This window comes from Coregonus clupeaformis, chromosome 26 (assembly GCF_020615455.1).
Source record: "Coregonus clupeaformis isolate EN_2021a chromosome 26, ASM2061545v1, whole genome shotgun sequence".
Classification (NCBI taxonomy): Eukaryota; Metazoa; Chordata; class Actinopteri; order Salmoniformes; family Salmonidae; genus Coregonus; species Coregonus clupeaformis.
Genome location: NC_059217.1, coordinates 43,618,913 through 43,644,267, shown reverse-complemented (window position 1 = coordinate 43,644,267; position 25,355 = coordinate 43,618,913). Strand labels below are relative to the sequence as shown.

The 25,355-nt window shown below is 48.2% G+C and overlaps 1 protein-coding gene across 1 annotated transcript in view; it reads left to right on the top strand.

Moving 5' to 3' along the window:
- The window catches only part of LOC121540804 (unconventional myosin-IXAa), a 228,503-nt gene that overhangs the window by 54,615 nt on the left and 148,533 nt on the right, over positions 1 to 25,355 (top strand). Inside the window, exon 2 of the mRNA XM_041849910.2 lies at positions 6,862 to 7,860. Coding sequence (XP_041705844.2) covers positions 6,943 to 7,860 — 918 coding nt within the window. The 5' untranslated portion in view covers positions 6,862 to 6,942. The remainder of the gene's footprint in view (positions 1 to 6,861; positions 7,861 to 25,355) is intronic.

The following is a 25,355-nucleotide window of genomic DNA, read 5'->3' as shown; positions in this document are numbered from 1 at the left end:
CGATGCACTTATTGATGAAGCTGGTGACTGAGGTGGTGTACTCCTCAATGCCATTGGATGAATCCCGGAACATATTCCAGTCTGCGCTAGCAAAACAGTCCTGTAGTGTAGCATCCGTATCATCTGATCACTTCCTTATTGAGCAGGTTATGTTCAGATTTCCAAATGGAGGGCGAGGGAGAGCTTTGTACGTGTCTCTGTGTGTGGAGTAAAGGTGGTCTAGAGTTTTTTTTTTCTCCTCTGGTTGCACATGTGACATGCTGGTAGAAATGAGGTAAAATTGATTTGTTTTCCTGCATTTAAGTCTACGGCCACTAGGAGCGCCGCTTCTGGATGAACATTTACTGCTCGTTGAGTGCGGTCTTAGTGCCAGTGGTGGTAAATAGACAGCTACAAAAAATATAGATGAAAACTCTCTTGGTAGATATTGTGGTCTACAGCTTATCATGAGGTACTCTACCTCAGGCGACCAATACCTCAAGACTACCTTAATATTAGACATCGCGCACCAGCTGTTATTGACAAATAGACACACTCCTCCACCCCTCGTCTTACCAGACGTAGCTGTTCTGTCCTGCCGATGCACGGAAAACCCAGCCAACTGTATATTATCCATGTCGTCGTTCAGCCACTACTCAGTGAAACATAAGATATTACCGTTTTTAATGTCCCGTTGGTAGGATAGTCTCGAACGGAGCTCATCCAGTTTATTCTCCAGTGATTGCACGTTGGCTAATAGAACGGATGGTAGAGGCGGGTTACCCACTCGCCGATGAATTCTCACAAGGCACCCTGATCTCCGCCCCATGTATATCCTTATTTTCTTCATGCGAATGAAGGGGAATTGGGTCTTGTCTGGGAGCGACATTATATCGCAATAAAAAATATTTTTAAGTGGGAGAACTTGCACAATTGGTGGCTGACTAAATACTTTTTTTCCCCACTGTAGCTTTCTTTGTCTCTCCGTTTATAGCCCTTATGCCTACAGCCACATCACTGGGGTTCCCCATCCACATGAAAGCTTAGGCTCAACCCCGTCTCAACACATTCTCAACCCCATCTCAACACTATCCTATCCCCATCTCAACCTTATCTCAACCCCGTCTCAACCTTATCTCAACCCCGTCTCAACCTTATCTCAACCACACTGTCTGGTACTTTACTTTAACTGAACTGTGACAAAACAATCATTCTGTCCCCCCTCTTCTCTTCTCTTCCTCTCCTACCTGACTCTGTATTGGTTGGCAGTGAGGTCATTGTAATAGACTGGAAGTCTGTAGGAACATGCACAGATGTAAGTGCTCTGATCCAATCTCTTTGACAAGGTCATTGTCACTGGACAGCTTTCACTATCCCTCAGGCTTGGGTTGGACCACCACCTGTCCAGCAGCACCTGTCCAGCAGCACCTGTCCAGGCCAGCGTGACCTGACCTCCACTGCACCTAGCTGGCCACAGAGGTGAGCTAGGCGTTATTAGCTATGGTTATCTGCCCCCTCGGCTCCCTACCCTGACCTCTGACCTTCTGTCCATCCATCAACCTCGACCCTGCCCTCTGCCCAGAGGGGTCATCTTTGTGTTGGGTCTGTTGACTGCTGCCTGGTTTATCAAGGCCCACCAGCCTCCCAGTCTTCTCTCTGACTGACTGTGTCTCTGTTGACCTGTGCTGTGGCTCCTGTAGGAAGGAAGGGTCAGGTCAAGCTCTCTCCAGTCTCCAGGCTGGAATGGTGTGGTGTACTGTCATGTATGGAGTCTCAGGATTTTTCTGTTCGCCACCCTCCCTGAGGGTGGGTGGCTGGGTTGCTATGGTAGGCTGGGAGCAGGGTTGTCTCGTCACCTGGGAGTTCAGGGGTCAATTGACTGATTTCCCTCCCCTTTTTCTGTTGAGGTCAAATCTTTGCTGCAGGGTTGAACTTTATTATATCTTTCTCTCTGTCGCTCTCTTTCTCTCTCCCTCGCTTTCTCTCTCTGAGACCTCTTGTCTCTCTTCAGCCTCGGGCTTGGGCTTTTCCTCACATTATTCATGAGTATATATGCACACTTAACATACTCTATACTCTTCCAAGCTAGCAGTTAAAACTTCAGGGTAATTGTCATGTAGGCCTGGACAATGAGAAGACTGTGCTTAGAAGGGGACAGGGATATGAGTGATAGATCTCTCACACACACCCTTTAATATTCCCTGTCATCCATCCTCATTGACAAATCTCTATCCCCCCTGTGGGGTTCTCCCACTAGCTTGGAGACAACTGGACCTGTTGGGAACCGTTGTAACTCACTGAGCCCCAGTAATGAGTCACTGAACTGGGTTGATTGAGGCTCTCGACAGGGCCTCCCATGTTACTGTACAGTAGACGGAGGCTCTCGACAGGGCCTCCCATGTTACTGTACAGTAGACGGAGGCTCTTGAGATAGCATGAGGAACGCTGAGTGAAGGCAAGCCAGACATTTTTTATGAACAAACAACAGAATGGAGGGAATGCTGGTCTTCAGCGGCTGTCAGTATAGGGCTCTGATCTTCAGCAGGCTGTCAATAAGGCAAGCAGACAGGCCCCTAAGGCAAGCAGACAGGCCCCTAAGGCAAGCAGACAGGCCCCTAAGGCAAGCAGACAGGCCCCTAAGGGGCTCTCTTTTTAGCTTTCTATTAATCTCATGCTGACTGTCTCTATGCATCTCCCTTTATCTCCCCTCTCATGCTGACTGTCTCTATGCATCTCCCTTTATCTCCTCTCTCATGCTAACTGTCACTATGCATCTCCCTTTATCTCCCCTCTCATGCTGACTGTCTCTATGCATCTCCCTTTATCTCCCCTCTCATGCTGACTGTCTCTATGCATCTCCCTTTATCTCCCCGCTCATGCTGACTGTCTCTATGCATCTCCTTTTATCTCCCCTCTCATGCTGACTGTCTCTATGCATCTCCCTTTATCTCCCCTCTCATGCTGACTGTCTCTATGCATCTCCCTTTATCTCCCCTCTCATGCTGACTGTCTCTATGCATCTCCCTTTATCTCCCCTCTCATGCTGACTGTCTCTATGCATCTCCCTTTATCTCCCCTCTCATGCTGACTGTCTCTATGCATCTCCTTTTATCTCCCCTCTCATGCTGACTGTCTCTATGCATCTCCCTTTATCTCCCCTCTCATGCTGACTGTCTCTATGCATCTCTCTTTATCTCCCCTCTCATGCTGACTGTCTCTATGCATCTCCCTTTATCTCCCCTCTCATGCTGACTGTCTCTATGCATCTCCCTTTATCTCCCCTCTCATGCTGACTGTCTCTATGCATCTCCCTTTATCTCCCCTCTCATGCTGACTGTCTCTATGCATCTCCCTTTATCTCCCCTCTCATGCTGACTGTCTCTATGCATCTCCCTTTATCTCCCCTCTCATGCTGACTGTCTCTATGCATCTCCCTTTATCTCCCCTCTCATGCTGACTGTCTCTATGCATCTCCCTTTATCTCCCCTCTCATGCTGACTGTCTCTATGCATCTCCCTTTATCTCCCCTCTCATGCTGACTGTCTCTATGCATCTCCCTTTATCTCCCCTCTCATGCTGACTGTCTCTATGCATCTCCCTTTATCTCCCCTCTCATGCTGGCTGTCTCTATGCATCTCCCTTTATCTCCCCTCTCATGCTGACTGTCTCTATGCATCTCCCTTTATCTCCCCCTCTCATGCTGGCTGTCTCTATGCATCTCCCTTTATCTCCCCTCTCATGCTGGCTGTCTCTATGCATCTCCCTTTATCTCCCCTCTCATGCTGACTGTCTCTATGCATCTCCCTTTATCTCCCCTCTCATGCTGGCTGTCTCTATGCATCTCCCTTTATCTCCCCTCTCATGCTGACTGTCTCTATGCATCTCCCTTTATCTCCCCTCTCATGCTGGCTGTCTCTATGCATCTCCCTTTATCTCCCCTCTCATGCTGACTGTCTCTATGCATCTCCCTTTATCTCCCCTCTCATGCTGACTGTCTCTATGCATCTCCCTTTATCTCCCCTCTCATGCTGACTGTCTCTATGCATCTCCTTTTATCTCCCCTCTCATGCTGACTGTCTCTATGCATCTCCTTTTATCTCCCCTCTCATGCTGACGGTCTCTATGCATCTCCTTTTATCTCCCCTCTCATGCTGACTGTCTCTATGCATCTCCTTTTATCTCCCCTCTCATGCTGACTGTCTCTATGCATCTCCCTTTATCTCCCCTCTCATGCTGACTGTCTAATTAATTCACCCGTGACGCTGCAGACGCAGACCGCTCCAGGTAGTTCATTCACAGCAGCCCATCTTAGATCAGACAGACACCTGAGAGAGCAGCTGGCCTGCTGCCAACTGCAGGATCAAGCAAGGCAACCTCAGAGAGAAACGAGGGAGAGGGGGAGGGAGGAGAAACTAATCCTAAAAACACAGTGGTGCTTTTGGCTGTAGGCCTGTATTACTGTCAAGTGTGGGTGTCACTGGTTTAGTACTTGTGACATCCACTCTAAAGAAATGCAGATCAGATCTCTCTCCCCTGAGAACTATTTCCATGCACAATTGACAAGCTCAATTCTCTAAACTGAATGAAAACCTATACCTGTAACCCTAACCTGTAAATAACCATAATAGTTCCTGGAAACACACTGCACTGTATCGTAATTGCTGCTTTTAGGGATAATATTGTTAACATTAAGCCGTTAATCTTTGTGGTGTTTGTTCTGTCAGTCTGATGCCTGTCATTTCTGTTTCTGGTTGTAACAAGGCATCATGTGCTGCTACTAGCTATTAGCATGAACACATTAGCCTTTAGCACTGTTAGAATAAAGCCATTTTAACCCTTTTTTCCCCCAATTCCTGCCCTTTCTGTTTGTGTTTGTAGTTGTTTGAGTCTGTATCTGTGGCATAGTGTGATGCAGCTAGATTGCCCCCCCCACCCTGTTTCCTGTCGTCCACGGTTAGCTCCTTGGTCTTACTGACGTTGACGTGATGTGATGGAGATAAAGATAATACGTCTCTCAGTATTCATCGAAGGGAACATTTTATATCAAGTTCGCCTCAGATCTTTATATAGTATTTAGCCAAAATGCTGGCCCCACAGGGCTCCCTTGGAAAAAGAGATATATCTCAGTAGGACTCACCTGGTTAAATAAAGGATAAATGACCGTCAATATCGGCAATTGTTTTTTACGTTGGTGTCTCAGTCACCCTAGCGGTGGAGTTGGAATCTTTTCTTTTGACACGCTAGTCACTTTGCGTTAGCGTGGCTAACTGTAGCTTAGACTCTGTCCTGTACAGTGGTCTCTGTGGTGAATGGTGGCCTGTGGAGAGCACTCTGTCTACCCAGTATCACCAGGGAAGTGGTGAATTAAAGCTGAACTTTAAAGCCTCGGTTTAAATTTTCCTTATTAGGAAATGCGTCTGAGAACGAGATTTGGGTCATGGAGTCGTGCTTTGATGTGGGTGTGTTCGAATGTGTGTGTTCGAATGTGGGAAGCGTTTGTACTTTCACTCTGCCAAAACAGTACACAGTTACAGTCACTCAACCTTCTAGATACATTGAAACAGTCTAACCAGGGCCTTGTGTCTGGAAGTAGCCTAGACTAGCTAGCAAGCTAGCCAACTTTTCATTTAAAAAAACAAATATTGTCCCGTGTACATTGTATAATTAATTGACGGTCCCTAACTAGCCCCATAGGAATATCGAATGTCAAACAAAATTGACCATGGGCATTATGATCGAGTCGCTTGCAGCTGCGCTCCGAATTGATGATACACTTGGATTGAAATAAACCCAACCCAAGGAAAACTGTTACGGTACCCTTCATTCCTTGACATTATCTCGCAAATATCAGTTTTGGACGAGACTGACTTTATGAACAAAATTATCGTATTTACACTCTGTAGTCAATTTTGACACTACGATATATTTTTCCGACTCTTATCGATGCCACATAGGCCATTTTCACCCAGAGAAGTTCTTTATTGCCTTCAGTTGCTCTTTAAGCCATTGAGTGTTCATTAGAGAACAGCTGTTTATGTTGGCACACGAGCATGGTAGTGGGATTAGCACACACAGGCTCAGATAAACCAGGCCCAGCGGTTTACTGCCGTACTGCCTCTGAGGGTTTTTTATCTGGCTATCTTGGTTTTACTGTCTGTTTTGTGACTTTTTCTGAAACGAGATACTAGTTATTTTGACTATGACACACAAAAAACGTCTGTTGTACTACAGTGACACATGAAATAATTTGCTATGTGGAACCTCCTCTTCCCTCATGGAACCATCACTTCCCTCATGGAACTTCCCTCATGGAACCATCACTTCCCTCATGGAACCATCACTTCCCTTATGGAACCATCACTTCCCTTATGGAACCATCACTTCCCTTATGGAACCTCCTCTTCCCTCATGGAACTTCCCTCATGGAACCATCACTTCCCTTATGGAACCTCCTCTTCCCTCATGGAACTTCCCTCATGGAACCATCACTTCCCTTATGGAACCATCACTTCCCTTATGGAACCATCACTTCCCTTATGGAACCATCACTTCCCTCATGGAACCATCACTTCCCTTATGGAACCATCACTTCCCTCATGGAACCATCACTTCCCTTATGGAACCATCACTTCCCTTATGGAACCATCACTTCCCTCATGGAACCATCACTTCCCTTATAGAACCTCCTCTTCCCTCATGGAACCATCACTTCCCTCATGGAACCTCCTCTTCCCCCATGTTGTTCATCAATACTGTATCAAGCACCAGTGTATGATGTCGTTATGTCCGTGACCGTGTATGATATCATTATGTCCCTGACCGTGTATGATGTCATTGTGTTGCCTGCCTCCTCTAAACTCTGTATTTTTATTCTCTTCTCAGCTGGAATGTCCTGAGTCGGTCCCCTGGCCCAGAGAAGAACTCCCAGCAGCAGCCAGCGCTGATGGGACCTGCTTCTCCACTATGAGCCTTCAAGATGGTGGCTGCGGCTATGCTAGGGCCAACGCTAATGCCAGTGTGGTGGCTAACGCGGCTAGCGGCAGCATGCGGCGGCGCCTGGAGGACCAGGAGTTCACCCTGCGCGTCTACCCGGGCGCCCTGGCCGAGGGCACCATCTACTGCCCCGTGGGCGCCCGCAAGAGCACCACGGCTGCCGAGGCCATCGAGCGCCTGCTGGAGCGCCTGCGTCTGGACCGCACCAAATGCTACGTGCTAGCCGAGGTGAAGGAGTTCGGTGGGGAGGAGTGGATCCTCAACCCCAGCGACTACCCTGTCCAGCGGATGATGCTGTGGCCCCGCAACGCCCTGGAGAACCGCTGCGGCCTGGGCAGTGGCGAGGACTACCGCTTTCTGCTCCGAGAGAAGAACCTGGACGGTTCCATCCATTATGGAGGGAGTCTCCAGATGTGGCTGCGAGTGACCGAGGAGCGCCGCCGCATGGTGGAACGGGGTTTTCTGCCCCAGCCCGCAGGGGGCGAGCACCCGTCCGACCTGTGCTCTCTCCCTGAGCTGACGGAGCGCGCCCTGCTGGAGAGCCTGCGCGCACGCTTCCGCCAGGAGAGGATCTACACCTACGTAGGCTCCATCCTCATCGTCATTAACCCCTTCCAGTTCCTCCCCATCTATAACCCCAAGTATGTCAAGATGTATGACAACCACGCTCTGGGAGAACTGGAGCCGCACATCTACGCGGTGGCGGACGTGGCCTACCACGCCATGCTGCAGCGGCGGAGGAACCAGTGCATCGTCATCTCCGGCGAGAGCGGCTCGGGGAAGACCCAGAGCACCAACTTCCTGATTCATCACCTCACCGCCCTCAGCCAGAAGGGATTTGCCAGTGGGGTGGAGCAGATCATCTTGGGGGCGGGGCCTGTGTTAGAGGTAAGGACGTGATTGGTTTGTTGACAGTTGTGGGGGGGTTTGGATAATGTGTGTGTGGGAGACTGCAACTCAGCATACACAAGAATGAATGTTATCGATGTGTTGTGAAATGTAGGTCATGGCTGTTGACTGTTGTGCTAGAAAGACAAGTAGAGGTGCTGCATATGTAATGATGGTCAACTAGCAGTTTCCATCTCAGCCTCAAGCTAGCATGATAATTAAGGCTATGATGAAATCACTGTCTCATTCTTCTACACCCCATCCTTGGCCTCATGCAGTGACACCCTCCTCCTTGAGACTTGAAGTAACTGGAAATGAGACAAATGATTGGCAGCTTGCTGACTGTGAGGCATAGGGAAGTGGGGGAGGTTATAGGTTGTGGTTTACAAAGAGGAAATGCAATATGAAAGCCCTGTAAATAGGTTATTTCACTAGCGGCAGTATGTCTTTAAGCATGAGACGAAGCATGTCACTGTAGATTATAGGCATGTTTTTATTCCAGATTGGGTTGCCTCGACATGGCAGAACCTATATTTATCTGCAATTGCAACATACGAGTTGACGCATATATATGTTATTGACCTAGGAACTGTGCTTGGACGTTTTATAGCGTTTGAGAAAACCTTAATGCAGCATTGCCTAATACAGATGGGATTAGGAATCAATTATGGATTTTGGATTAGCGTTTTGATTTGGATGTATAAAAAGGCCAAGGACTACTGAAGGGCACACTCTCATTTTATATTATATTTTACTTTTACTCTCATTTTACTAACATCCCAGTTGTGACGGCTTCTAAGTGCTTTTGACTGTTTATGTGATTGGCTGCAATGGGAACCACTGTGACATGCTGACCACACCACCCGCGTCACGTGCGCAAAGCGTTGCAAAAATAAATGTACACATACAATGAGGGGAAAAAAGTATTTGATCCCCTGCTGATTTTGTACGTTTGCCCACTGACAAAGACATGGTCAGTCTATAATTTTAATGGTAGGTTTATTTGAACAGTGAGAGACAGAATAACAACAAAAAAATCCAGAAAAACGCATGTCAAAAATGTTATAAATTGATTTGCATTTCAATGAGGGAAATACAGTGGGGAAAAAAAGTATTTAGTCAGCCACCAATTGTGCAAGTTCTCCTACTTAAAAAGATGAGAGAGGCCTGTAATTTTCATCATAGGTACACGTCAACTATGACAGACAAATTGAGAAAAAAAAATCCAGAAAATCACATTGTAGGATTTGTAATGAATTTATTTGCAAATTATGGTGGAAAAAAGTATTTGGTCACCTACAAACAAGCAAGATTTCTGGCTCTCACAGACCTATAACTTCTTCTTTAAGAGGCTCCTCTGTCCTCCACTCGTTACCTGTATTAATGGCACCTGACGGTACATGGCCCCGTCCATCGTCCCTTTGATGCGGTGAAGTTGTCCTGTCCCCTTAGCAGAAAAACACCCTCAAAGCATAATGTTTCCACCTCCATGTTTGACGGTGGGGATGGTGTTCTTGGGGTCATAGGCACATTCCTCCTCCTCCAAACACGGCGAGTTGAGTTGATGCCAAAGACCTCGATTTTGGTCTCATCTGACCACCACACTTTCACCCAGTTCTCCTCTGAATCATTCAGATGTTCATTGGCAAACTTCTGACGGGCCTGTATATGTGCTTTCTTGAGCAGGGGGACCTTGCGGGTGCTGCAGGATTTCAGTCCTTCACGGCATAGTGTGTTACCAATTGTTTTCTTGGTGACTATGGTCCCAGCTGCCTTGATCATTGACAAGATCCTCCCATTTAGTTCTGGGCTGATTCCTCACCGTTCTCATGATCATTGCAACTCCACGAGGTGAGATCTTGCATGGAGCCCCAGGCCGAGGGAGATTGACAGTTATTTTGTGTTTCTTCCATTTGCGAATAATCGCACCAACTGTTGTCACCTTCTCACCAAGCTGCTTGGTGATGGTCTTGTAGCCCATTCCAGCCTTGTGGAGGTCTACAATCTTGTCCCTGACATCCTTGGAGAGCAATTTGGTCTTGGCCATGGTGGAGAATCTGATTGATTGATTGGTTCTCTGGACAGGTGTCTTTTATACAGGTAACAAACTGAGATTAGGAGCACTCCCTTTAAGAGTGTGCTCCTAATCTCAGCTCGTTACCTGTATAAAAGACACCTGGGAGCCAGAAATCTTTCTGATTGAGAGGGGTCAAATACTTATTTCCCTCATTAAAATGCAAATCAATTTATAACATTTTGACATGCGTTTTTCTGGATTTTGTTGTTGTTATTCTGTCTCTCACTGTTCAAATAAACCTACCATTAAAATTATAGACTGATCATTTCTTTGTCAGTGGGCAAACGTACAAAATCAGCAGGGGATCAAATACTTTTTTCCCTCACTGTGTGTGTGTGTGTGTGTGTGTATATACACACACACACACACACACACGTTTGTGACCATGGCCTGAATATGTTGTTCACCTTTGCTGTGGGTAAACCATAGCAGTAGACTAGGGACACAAACTGACTGTGATTGACATTGCCTTTGCTAATCAGTGAAGGGCACCATAGGGGGGCCTGAACTATAAAAACAAATATGAAAATCAACTATGAAAACCAACTACGAAAACAACTGCACACAATCTCCTGTCTTCTCTTCTCCGCCAAAGCACCATCAACACCACCGTCAGCATGACCTCATGCAAGCACTATCATCTAACAGCTCGATTCGAATCAGCAGTAATGTGCTGACGGGAATACTGTGGATGATGGGAGGGAAGTGTTGCCAGTGTCATACAGTGTTTTTCTAATCAGTCAGGTGACTCAAAGGAGAAACTGAAGACGGATTGTATTTTCTCTCGCTTCAGCTCAAATAATGTCCGCCATTGATTTCAAGAAATGCTGCTTAATTATTATTTTTTTTACCTGGTTGCGGCATATTTCTTTGCATACTTTCCGTTGAAGCTTGCATCGATCGCATGCTTCAAAATATGTACAAACGGAGTACGCATTTGAGAAGTGCCCTCCGTGCTCCGTTTCGCATACTTTGATTTTGACTCATACTCCGACCCTCCTGTGCTCCAATTTGCGTGCTCGGAGCACGGTAGTATGCATTTTGAGGACCCCCCCCCCCCGTCTCCGTCCCAAATGGCATCCTATTAGGGCCCATAGGGAATATAAAAAAGTAGTGCACTATACACTACCAGTGAAAAGTTTGGACATACCTACTCATTCAAGGGTTTTTCTTTATTTTTACTATTTTCTACATTGTAGAATAATAGTGAAGACATCAAAACTATGAAATAACACATATGGAATTATGTAGTAACCAGAAAAGTGTTAAACAAATCAAAATATGTTTTATATTTGAGATTCTTCAAAGTAGCTACCATTTTGCCTTGATGACTGCTTTGCACACTCTTGGCATTGCTGTTTGCTGTTTGGTGTTTTTAAGTTGGGTTTCTGTATAGCACTTTGTAACATCTGCTGATGTAAAAATAGCTTTATAAATACATTTTATTTTATGATATAAATAAGACATCCCAAATCACTCAGAATAAGACGTACCAAATCTCTCTACAGTACAGAGTTCTTGCAGAGGACAGGAGTGGTTTTATTGAACACGCTGGCTGTAACCAAGCATGCGTTAGGGAGTGCTTGGCCAGTGAATGATCATGTTATCTTCTTTGTTGCAGACTTTAGGTACTAAGAGGACTGGTGAACACACAGTCCGCATGGTTTAATGATGATGAAGTGCAGTGCTCTGTGCAATCGTCTACCTTCAAACTAGCTGAAATTCCTTCCTTCTATTGTGTTTTTCTGTTTTGAGTTAGCGCTCATGAGGTTGGAAGTCAGTGCTGAGTATTGTGTTTCTTAGGCTAGCCTGTCTTTTCTACCTTTTTTAAGGGGTAGATCAGCTCTAATATTGCAGAGAGATTGTGGCTTCTATCAATGTAATTGTCTGCATAATTTCCAATCCCCCATATATACTTTAGAAATATATTTTCCTTTATTATTTTCCCCTAACCCTCTCCTAATTTGAGTAAACTAATGGACAACAATACTTAGGCTTCTACTACCAGCTTATACATACTATATACATTTTACAGACACGGTATATTTAAGCAATAAGGCCCGCGGAGGTGTGGTATATGGCCAATATACTACGGATAAAGGCTGTTCTTATGCACGATGCAACACGGAGTGCCTGGATACAGCCCTTAGCCGTGGTATATTGGCCATATATCACAAACCCCCGAGGAGCCTTATTGCTATTATAAACTGGTTACCAACGTAATTAGAGCAGTAAAAACAAACGTTTTGTCATACCTGTGGTATATGGTCCGATATACCGCGGCTTTCAGCCAATCAGCATTCAGGGCTCGAACCACCCAGTTTATAATTTACATTAGTTATCTTTTGTTTGTTTTTTTGTCCCAGCCTTCTGCTACCCTCAACCCCTCTCATCCCATCTCTAGGTCCTAGCCTTTCTAGGATAGCTAAGTGTCCCCCCCATTTCATAACATTGGACTAAGCGAAGCAGGCTGTCTCTGTGAGTGCTAGCGTTAGCCTGTTTTGGCTAATCATTTACCTCAGTTCTCGTGTTCCTGTTAGCACGTCTCTCCATAATACATATCCCCAGCGCACTGCATGCTCTCCATGGGCTTCCAACGTCTATTACCTGGATTATACTCATCCTGCCTCTCTCTCTCCCTCTCTCTCTCTGGAACATTCCCCTTTTCCCCCTCTCAGGAAAAAGTGCAGTATGCATTTACCTTAGCAGATAGTGTACTAAGACAGTTGTTACGTTAGCATAGCTTTGACAGGAAACTGACTGGAAAATGTTCAATACTGTATCATTGTCTCCCTTAGCCGTCCTACCGGTCTCACTGCTCTTCTACAAGACGGTTGAAGTCTGATTTCTGGACACTTAGCCATTTGTTATGTCAACAACACAGCTCAAATTTCTGTTGAGTGGGCTATCACTCAAGATATGCTATCTCGTATTTCGACCGTATTGTACACAATCGTCTTTATTTTGTATAATGTACTGAGTGTACACGCTTCTTGTCAGACTCAAGCGTGTGTTATACAACCGGCATGAATTAAACAGACGTGTTATCACAATCGACTTCTCCCACGGTCACTGCTGTGTTGATGTGCAATTATTCATGTCGGAGAACTGCTGCTCGGTGTGGGTGTTCAGTAAGATCTCATCCCTCCACGGATGTGGTGTTTAGTAGGGCTTGGAATTGCCAGGGACCTCACTATCATGATACATAGGTGCCGATATGGTGTATATTGCAATTCTATACGTATCACGATTTATCACAATTCTATATGTATTGTAATGTGTTACTGGGATTTTATTGAGAATCGATGTTCCAAACATATTGTTGCTGCAGAGGGACAAGAGAGAGCCGTGAGAAAACGGGTTTTGATCAGTCATGGAAATAACAGAGATGAAAACATGTTGGCTCACCAATTAAAAATAAGATTGAGGCTAAGCTATAGAAGGAGAAATACTGGAGTTTTGGCTACTAGTTATTTAGGTACAGCCGACTAGAGCTAGATAACGTTAACTACAAAATAATAAAATAAAGAGAATCGATACTTGGAGTCATAGAATCAATATAATATTGTCAGAATGAATGTTGCGATACTCTACTGTATCGTTCCCCACTTAAAAAGATGAGAGAGGCCTGTAATTTTCATCATAGGTACACGTCAACTATGACAGACATTGAGAAAAAAAAATCCAGAAAATCACATTGTAGGATTTGTAATGAATTTATTTGCAAATTATGGTGGAAAGTAAGTATTTGGTCACATACAAACAAGCAAGATTTCTGGCTCTCACAGACCTGTAACTTCTTCTTTAAGAGGCTCCTCTGTCCTCCACTCGTTACCTGTATTAATGGCACCTGTTTGAACTTGTTATCAGTATAAAAGACACCTGTCCACAACCTCAAACAGTCACACTCCAAACTCCACTATGGCCAAGACCAAAGAGCTGTCAAAGGACACCAGAAACAAAATTGTAGACCTGCACCAGGCTGGGAAGACTGAATCTGCAATAGGTAAGCAGCTTGGTTTGAAGAAATCAACTGTGGGAGCAATTATTAGGAAATGGAAGACATACAAGACCACTGATAATCTCCCTCGATCTGGGGCTCCACGCAAGATCTCACCCTGTGGGGTCAAAATGATCACAAGAACGGTGAGCAAAAATCCCAGAACCACACGGGGGGACCTAGTGAATGACCTGCAGAGAGCTGGGACCAAAGTAACAAAGCCTACCATCAGTAACACACTACGCCGCCAGGGACTCAAATCCTGCAGTGCCAGGCGTGTCCCCCTGCTTAAGCCAGTACATGTCCAGGCCCGTCTGAAGTTTGCTAGAGTGCATTTGGATGATCCAGAAGAGGATTGGGAGAATGTCATATGGTCAGATGAAACCAAAATAGAACTTTTTGGTAAAAACTCAACTCGTCGTGTTTGGAGGACAAAGAATGCTGAGTTAAGAACACCATACCTACTGTGAAGCATGGGGGTGGAAACATCATGCTTTGGGGCTGTTTTTCTGCAAAGGGACCAGGACGACTGATCCGTGTAAAGGAAAGAATGAATGGGGCCATGTATCGTGAGATTTTGAGTGAAAACCTCCTTCCATCAGCAAGGGCATTGAAGATGAAACGTGGCTGGGTCTTTCAGCATGACAATGATCCCAAACACACTGCCCGGGCAACGAAGGAGTGGCTTCGTAAGAAGCATTTCAAGGTCCTGGAGTGGCCTAGCCAGTCTCCAGATCTCAACCCCAACGAAAATCTTTGGAGGGAGTTGAAAGTCCGTGTTGCCCAGCGACAGCCCCAAAACATCACTGCTCTAGAGGAGATCTGCATGGAGGAATGGGCCAAAATACCAGCAACAGTGTGTGAAAACCTTGTGAAGACTTACAGAAAACGTTTGACCTGTGTCATTGCCAACAAAGGGTATATAACAAAGTATTGAGAAACTTTTGTTATTGACCAAATACTTATTTTCCACCATAATTTGCAAATAAATTCATTAAAAATCCTACAATGTGATTTTCTGGAAAAAAAATTATCATTTTGTCTGTCATAGTTGACGTGTACCTATGATGAAAATTACAGGCCTCTCTCATCTTTTTAAGTGGGAGAACTTGCACAATTGGTGGCTGACTAAATACTTTTTTCCCCACTGTATGTGTGTTCATTTCAGTGTTCAGTGAAAGGCAGGCTTGGGCTCTGTTGCTATGCTCAGACCAGTTTAGTGAGGGCTCTGTTGCTATGCTCAGACCAGTTTAATGAGGGCTATGTTGCTATGCTGAGACCAGTTTAGTGAGGGCTCTGTTGCTATGCTCAGACCAGTTTAGTGAGGGCTCTGTTGCTATGCTCAGACCAGTTTTGTGAGGGCTCTGTTGCTATGCTCAGACCAGTTTAGTGAGGGCTCTGTTGCTATGCTCAGACCAGTTTAGTGAGGGCTCTGTTGCTATGCTCAGATCAGTTTAGTGAGGGCTCTGTTGCTATGCTCAGACCAGTTTAGTGAGGGCTCTGTTGCTATGCTCAGACCAGGTTAGTGAGGGCTCTGTTGCTATGCTCAGACCAGTTTAGTGAGGGCTCTGTTGCTATGCTCAGACCAGTTTAGTGAGGGCTCTGTTGCTATGCTCAGACCAGTTTAGTGAGGGCTCGGTTGCTAGGCTCAGACCAGTTTAGTGAGGGCTCTCAGTTTTGAGTTGGTGGGAGATCTGTCGACATGCCCTTGGGCGGGGTGCTTGACCCTGGTTGCTCCTGTGGGTCGCTCTGGATGGGAGTCTGTTAGATTACTGAGTGTAATGTTGATGTTGAGTGGCTTCACTGCAGGTAGATTGTACGTTTTAATATTCAATAAAAAATACAATATTTTTTTACAATTCAAAATATTGAGGGCTATGTTGTGGGTGGAGTGTGTTCAGTACAGATTAGTTGAATTCAAACCAGTCACCTGTATTTTCACAAGTCATCTCTATGTGCTCATATACCATGTCTAGACAGTGATGAAGTCAAACATTAGGTCCTCATGCCACAGACTTGGCAAATGCACCACACCCACACATACACAGCTAGAATGAAATGGCCTAGCGCAGGAAATTGATTGGCCGAATGGGCTTGATTCAATCTGGGCCTGCTAATTTGGTTACCGGCCAATCAGATTCAGATGAGATTAAAGCTATTAGGCCTTTAAATTGGACGCCAGTTCCATCTAGGAGTGAGTTAGCGAATCGGATCTGCACTCTGCAGCGGTGACTCTCACCAAGTTTTTCCAGTTAGCCTCGCTAGCTATCATCAATCAAGCTAATACTTTATCCAGTTAGCCTAGCTAGCTATCATAAATCAAGCTAACAATTTATCCAGTTAAAAACTAGCTATCATCAATCAAGCTAATACTTTATCCAGTCAAAGTAGTCTTTGGTGCTATGTAAAACACTCTTTCTTTTTCAAAAGGTCATTTGTTTAAATTTGTGTTAAACATATTGTAAGGTCTGTAGAAGTCCCTTGTTAGTGTGTGTACTGTGCTACAGATTTGTCCTTTGAATGACCACCTGCCAGTCTACAACAAACCTGCTTAATCTCTGATAGGCCAGTCCCAACACACCCATAGCTAGTTGTTATGGTCCTCCAGCAGTCTTATTGGAGTCCAGAACAAATGCAGCTTCCTTAAAAAAATGCCTGCTTCCTCCCTTTGTGCCTCGATCAGTACAGGAACTGAGATCCTAATTACCATGGTAGATATTGCAGCATTATAACACATGATGACATCAGATGGCTACAGCAAGAGAGTGTAACATATATAGCTTAGCATTGCCTCAGGTGTACTGTAGATTCCATTAGCCTTTGGATGCTATCTATGGTGGATCTCGCAGCATGCTACACGCAAGCTTACACAATAAAGGGCAAGAGAAAGAGTAGCATAACATTAGCATAGTATTAGCTTAGCATAGCATTAGCAATAGCATTAGTGTCGCATTAGCGTAGCCTCAGGTGCTAGTGCTCTATAATAGATTCCATTAGCCCAGCTAGGCTATCTCTGGTGGATGCTCCCCGTCACAGTGATACCCCCTGTTGGGATGCATCCATACGGCCGACTGAACACTCACTTACTCCCTCACTTCGCTGTTACACAGTAATTACAGCTTTGATTGTCTCTTTATCTCCACCCCCCCTTCTCTTTCTGTTGCTCTGTCGCTCTGCATGTCACCCTCTTTGGAAAGAGATCAGTTTCATCTGTTGAAAAAAGATAGCTTTTGGTTAAAAGAACGCTTTACGGTTCTGTCGCTAAGCATTGCATTGGATTGCTTGGCAGTAGTGATACAGTAAATGCCGTAGCTATATTTGACTGTAGTAATGATTTCTATTGACGGACTGATCCCGTATGGCGTCTGCTGGACCGTGTTGTGCCACGCCTGACTTGAAGGGCCTGTGTGTGTGTGTGTGTGTGTGTGTGTGTGTGTGTGAGATAGAGAGAGAGAGACCCCCAAAATTAAGGTCATCTTTGAGCATAGCCTTGCTATTGAAAAAGGCCGCCGTAGACTAAATGAGGTGGAAACTGAGCTGCACTTCCTAACCTCCTGCCAAATCTATGACCATATTAGAGACACATACTTCCCTCAGATTACACAGACCCACAAAGAATTTGAAAACAAATCCAATATCTATTGGGTGAAAAACCACAGTGTGCATTCACAGCAGCAAGATTTGTGATCTGTTGCCACAAGAAGAAGGCAACCAGTGAAGAACAAACACCACTGTAAATACAACCTACATTTATTTATTTTCCTTTTTGTACTTTAACTATTTGCACATCATTATAACACTGTATATAGCCATAACATGACATTTTAAATGTCTTTATTCTTTTGGAACTTCTGTGAGTGTAATATTTTGATTATCTATTTCACTTGCTTTGGCAACATAAACATAAAGAGAGAGAGATAAAGAGAGAGAGAGATAAAGAGAGAGAGAGATAAAGAGAGGGCGAGATAAAGAGAGGGCGAGATAAAGAGAGGGAGAGATAAAGAGAGAGAGGTAGAGAAAGGGGGGTTAGTTGACACCATGGCACACTATCTGAACTAGAACATGTTGCCAGGTTTCTCAGGTCAGATAAGCCCAGCTAGACACGCCAGGCCACACATTGATTAGACGCAGTCTGGGGTAAAAGCATCAACAGTGGGTTCTGTGACCTTCAATGTTTTTGACTTGTACTCAAACCGATTCAATGGGAATATCTGGGTCACTGAAAAGACTGTCAGTTGTTTCTCCCACATGGGCTATTGAACACAATTTATTCACCGCACTTCTTTGTAAAACATAACTCTTTCTACACTAGAGAAACCAACAGGTTTGAACATGTCTTACCCAACAGGAACACAAGGTCTCTCAAACAAAAGCTATTATATAGAGTCAAATTCAGACAGTCAGTAGCTGTGGAATGAACCACACAGATGTCCCCTGTTCTGAATGGAAAGAGAGGGGAAATGAAAGTAGTGGAGTGGTTGACTGGAGTTTGAACCAGTGAGGTCTCCTCGCTCCACACACAGCCCTAGCCCAACAGGATATGTCATTTAGAGGGAAGTGTGTGTCTGTGTATCATTCTGTAATAGATGTATGATCTATACCTCTGACAGCATCACTTCCCCCTGTCTCTGCCAGCAGCAGCAGCATCACTTCCCCCTGTCTCTGCCAGCAGCAGCAGCATCACTTCCCCCTGTCTCTGCCAGCAGCAGCAGCATCACTTCCCCCTGTCTCTGCCAGCAGCAGCAGCATCACTTCCCCCTGTCTCTGCCAGCAACAGCAGCATCACTTCCCCCTGTCTCTGCCAGCAGCAGCAGCATCACTTCCCCCTGTCTCTCCCAGCACAGCAGCATCACTTCCCCGTCTCTGCCAGCAGCATCACTTCCCCCTGTCTCTCCCAGCACAGCAGCATCACTTCCCCCTGTCTCTGCCAGCAGCATCATCACTTTCCCATGTTTCTCCCAGCAGCAGCATCACTTCCCCCTGTCTCGCCCAGCAGCAGCATCACTTCCCCCTCTCTTCCCAGCAGCAGCATCACTTCCCCCTTTCTCTCCCAGTAGCAGCGGCATCACTTCCCCCTGTCTCTCCCAGCAGAAGCATCACTTCCCCCGTCTCTCACAGCAGCAGCAGCATCACTTCCCCTGTCTCTGCCAGCAGCAGCATCACTTCCCCCTATCTCTCCCAGCAGCATCACTTCCCCCTGTCTCTCAGCAGCATCACTTCCCCCTGTTTTTCCCAGCAGCAGCAGCCTCACTTCCCCCTCTCTTCCCAGCAGCAGCATTACTTCCCCTGTCTCTCCCAGTAGCAGCATCACCTCCCCTGTCTCTCCCAGCAGCATCACTTCCCCCTGTCTCTCCCAGCAGCAGCATCACTTCCCCCTGTCTCTGCCAGCAGCAGAAGCATCACTTCCCCCTGTCTCTGCCAGCAGCAGCAGCATCACTTCCCCCTGTCTCTGCCAGCAGCAGCAGCATCACTTCCTCCTGTCTCTGCCAGTAGCAGCAGAGAGGAGTACAAAGAGCCCTGTTACAGCACCCTCCTATCATCTTCACCCTCTCCTCCTCTCCTCTTTTATCCTCCCCTCTTCTCTCCTCTCCTCCTCCTCCTCTTCTCTCCTCTTTTATCCTCTCCTCTTCTCAGCTGTCCTCTGTTTCTGGGTTGGGTTGGGGTGGCGGGGGGGAGAGGGAGGGAGTGAGATCTGATGAGGAAGGGAATAAGTGGGGGGTTCAGTTTCAGGGGCTAGTGAAATTTTGATGAGTTTTCAATGCTGTCAAATTCAGTCTGGGAATCTGGTAAATACACTGTGTGTCCAACTAGAACCATTCCTGTCCTTTCAGAATCACGTTGGTCTTTGATAGACCCTTTACCATGCTACTGTATACAAATACCCCCTCCCTGGTCCATCGCCTGTAACCATTTAACCCCCTTGTAAACCAATAGGCCAGGAATGTCTTTGGAGCGTTGAATTCCGTCGCTCCATAAAGCGCTTTAACAAGCCGTTTTTGTTTCTGTCTGTGCCTTTAATACTTCCTTGTACTTCCTCCTAGTAAACACTAAACATCACAATGGCTTTTCTGAGTTAGACGCTCTTTTTTTTGTCTGTAGGTTTTATTTAGGATGGCGTGAGTTACATTGACCCAGTGAGTGTGCTTTAAGGACCTGAGTGGACTCTGTGTGTGTTGGTTTTGGGATTACATATGATCCGTTTTACAGTAGCCAGTCATAATGTTCACGTCGGAACTGTGCATTCCTTCGGCATCGCTGGTCGCCCTGATGTAAAAATAGATTGTGCTGCTAAAACAAAAGGGGCTGTACCCAGAGTCTTGGTACCTCCATAGGTGGACAGAGACACAGAAAGAGTCCTCTGTAGCTCAGCTGGTAGAGCACGGCGCTTGTAACGCCAAGGTAGTGGGTTCGATCCCCGGGACCACCCATACACAAAAAAAATGTATGCACGCATGACTGTAAGTCGCTTTGGATAAAAGCGTCTGCTAAATGGCATATTATTATTATCATTATTAAAGAGTAGAGAGAGGGAGGGAGACAGACAGACAGACACGGAGACAGACAGACACGGAGACAGACAGACACGGAGACAGACAGACACGGAGACAGACAGGGAGACAGACAGGGAGACAGACAGGGAGACAGACAGGGAGACAGACAGGGAGACAGACAGGGAGACAGACAGGGAGACAGACAGGGAGACAGACACGGAGACAGACACGGCGACAGAAATGGAGACACGGCGACAGACATGGAGACAGACACGGAGACAGACACGGAGACAGACACGGAGACAGACACGGAGACAGACAGGGAGACAGACAGGGAGACAGACATACAGACACGGAGACAGACAGACAAACACGGAGACAGACAGACACGGAGACAGACAGACAGACAGACACGGAGACAGACAGACAGACAGACACGGAGACAGACAGACACAGAGACAGACAGACACGGAGACAGACAGACAGACAGACACGGAGACAGACAGACAGACAGACACGGAGACAGACAGACAGACAGACAGACACGGAGACAGACAGACACGGAGACAGACAGACACGGAGACAGACAGACACGGAGACAGACAGACACGGAGACAGACAGACACGGAGACAGACAGACACGGAGACAGACAGACATGGAGACAGACAGACACGGAGACAGACAGACATACAGACACGGAGACAGACAGACAGACACACGGAGACAGACAGACAGACAGACACACGGAGACAGACAGACAGACACACGGAGACAGACAGACACGGAGACAGACAGACACGGAGACAGACAGACACGGAGACAGACAGACACGGAGACAGACAGACACGGAGACAGACAGACAGACATACAGACACGGAGACAGACAGACAGACACGGAGACAGACAGACAGACAGACAGAGACAGACAGACACGGAGACAGACAGACAGACAGACACGGAGACAGACAGACAGACAGACACGGAGACAGACAGACACGGAGACAGACAGACACGGAGACAGACAGACGGGGAGACAGACAGACGGGGAGACAGACAGACGGGGAGACAGACAGACGGGGAGACAGACAGACGGGGAGACAGACAGACGGGGAGACAGACAGACGGGGAGACAGACAGACGGGGAGACAGACAGACAGACAGACAGACGGGGAGACAGACAGACAGACAGACGGGGAGACAGACAGACATACAGACGGGGAGACAGACAGACAGACAGACGGGGAGACAGACAGACAGACGGGGAGACAGACAGACAGACGGGGAGACAGACAGACAGACAGACAGACGGGGAGACAGACAGACAGACAGACAGACGGGGAGACAGACAGACAGACAGATGGGGAGACAGACAGACAGACAGACGGGGAGACAGACAGACAGACGGGGAGACAGACAGACAGACGGGGAGACAGACAGACAGACGGGGAGACAGACAGACAGACAGACGGGGAGGGAGACAGACAGACAGACGGGGAGGGAGACAGACAGACAGACGGGGAGGGAGACAGACAGACAGACGGGAGGGAGACAGACAGACAGACGGGAGGGAGACAGACAGACGGGGAGGGAGACAGACAGACGGGAAGGGAGACAGACAGACGGGGAGGGAGACAGACAGACGGGGAGGCAGACAGACGGGGAGACAGACAGACGGGGAGACAGACAGACGGGGAGACAGACAGACGGGGAGACAGACAGACAGACAGGGAGGGAGACAGACAGACAGGGAGGGAGGGAGACAGACAGACAGGGAGGGAGACAGACAGGGAGACACGGAGACAGACAGGGAGACACGGAGACAGACAGGGAGACACGGAGACAGACAGGGAGACACGGAGACAGACAGGGAGACACGGAGACAGATAGGGAGACACGGAGACAGACAGGGAGACACGGAGACAGGGAGAGACGGAGACAGGGAGACACGGAGACAGACAGACAGGGAGACACGGCGACAGACACAGGGAGACACGGCGACAGACAGACAGGGAGACACGGCGACAGACAGACAGGGAGACACGGCGACAGACAGACAGGGAGACACGGCGACAGACAGGGAGAGACGGCGACAGGGAGACACGGCGACAGACAGACACGGCGACAGACACGGCGACAGACACGCAGATAGACAGGCAGACAGACACGGCGACAGACAGACAGGCAGACAGACACGGCGACAGACAGACAGGCAGACAGACACGGCGACAGGCAGACAGGCAGACAGACACGGCGACAGACAGACAGGCAGACAGACACGGCGACAGACAGACAGGCAGACAGACACGGCGACAGACAGACAGGCAGACAGACACAGCGACAGACAGACAGACAGACAGGCAGACAGACACGGCGACAGACAGACAGGCAGACAGACACGGCGACAGACAGGCAGACAGACACGGCGACAGACAGACAGACACGGCGACAGACAGACACGGCGACAGACACGGCGACAGACAGACACGGCGACAGACAGACACGGCGACAGACAGGCAGACAGACACGGCGACAGACAGACACGGCGACAGACAGGCAGACAGACACGGCGACAGACAGACAGACAGACAGACACGGCGACAGACAGACAGACACGGCGACAGACAGACAGACACGGCAACAGACAGACAGACACGGCAACAGACAGACAGACACGGTGACAGACAGACAGACACGGTGACAGACAGACACGGCGACAGACAGACACGGCGACAGACAGACACGGCGACAGACAGACACGGCGACAGACAGACACGGCGACAGACACGGCGACAGACAGGCAGACAGACAGGCAGACAGACACGGCGACAGACAGGCAGACAGACACGGCGACAGACAGACAGACAGACACGGCGACAGACAGACACGGCGACAGACACGGCGACAGACACGGCGACAGACAGGGAGACAGACAGGGAGACAGACATACAGACACGGAGACAGACAGACAAACACGGAGACAGACAGACACGGAGACAGACAGACAGACAGACACGGAGACAGACAGACAGACAGACACGGAGACAGACAGACACAGAGACAGACAGACACGGAGACAGACAGACAGACAGACACGGAGACAGACAGACAGACAGACACGGAGACAGACAGACACGGAGACAGACAGACACGGAGACAGACAGACACGGAGACAGACAGACACGGAGACAGACAGACACGGAGACAGACAGACATACAGACACGGAGACAGACATACAGACACGGAGACAGACAGACAGACACACGGAGACAGACAGACAGACAGACACACGGAGACAGACAGACAGACAGACACACGGAGACAGACAGACAGACAGACACACGGAGACAGACAGACACGGAGACAGACAGACACGGAGACAGACAGACACGGAGACAGACAGACACGGAGACAGACAGACACGGAGACAGACAGACACGGAGACAGACAGACACGGAGACAGACAGACACGGAGACAGACAGACACGGAGACAGACAGACACGGAGACAGACAGACACGGAGACAGACAGACAGACATACAGACACGGAGACAGACAGACAGACACGGAGACAGACAGACAGACACGGAGACAGACAGACAGACAGACAGAGACAGACAGACACGGAGACAGACAGACAGACAGACACGGAGACAGACAGACACGGAGACAGACAGACACGGAGACAGACAGACACGGAGACAGACAGACACGGAGACAGACAGACGGGGAGACAGACAGACGGGGAGACAGACAGACGGGGAGACAGACAGACGGGGAGACAGACAGACGGGGAGACAGACAGACGGGGAGACAGACAGACGGGGAGACAGACAGACGGGGAGACAGACGGGAGACAGACAGACGGGGAGACAGACGACAGACAGACAGACGGGGAGACAGACAGACAGACAGACGGGGAGACAGACAGACAGACAGACGGGGAGACAGACAGACAGACAGACGGGGAGACAGACAGACAGACAGACGGGGAGACAGACAGACAGACGGGGAGACAGACAGACAGACGGGGAGACAGACAGACGGGGAGACAGACGGGGAGACAGACAGACAGACAGACAGACAGACAGACGGGGAGACAGACAGACAGACAGACAGACAGACAGACAGACAGACGGGGAGACAGACAGACAGACGGGGAGACAGACAGACAGACGGGGAGACAGACAGACAGACGGGGAGACAGACAGACAGACGGGGAGGGAGACAGACAGACAGACGGGGAGGGAGACAGACAGACAGACGGGGAGGGAGACAGACAGACAGACGGGAGGGAGACAGACAGACAGACGGGAGGGAGACAGACAGACGGGGAGGGAGACAGACAGACGGGGAGGGAGACAGACAGACGGGGAGGGAGACAGACAGACGGGGAGGCAGACAGACGGGGAGACAGACAGACGGGGAGACAGACAGACGGGGAGACAGACAGACAGACAGGGAGGGAGACAGACAGACAGGGAGGGAGGGAGACAGACAGACAGGGAGGGAGACAGACAGGGAGACACGGAGACAGACAGGGAGACACGGAGACAGACAGGGAGACACGGAGACAGACAGGGAGACACGGAGACAGACAGGGAGACACGGAGACAGACAGGGAGACACGGAGACAGATAGGGAGACACGGAGACAGACAGGGAGACACGGAGACAGGGAGACACGGAGACAGGGAGACACGGAGACAGACAGACAGGGAGACACGGCGACAGACACAGGGAGACACGGCGACAGACAGACAGGGAGACACGGCGACAGACAGACAGGGAGACACGGCGACAGACAGACAGGGAGACACGGCGACAGACAGGGAGAGACGGCAACAGGGAGACACGGCGACAGACAGACACGGCGACAGACACGGCGACAGACACGCAGATAGACAGGCAGACAGACACGGCGACAGA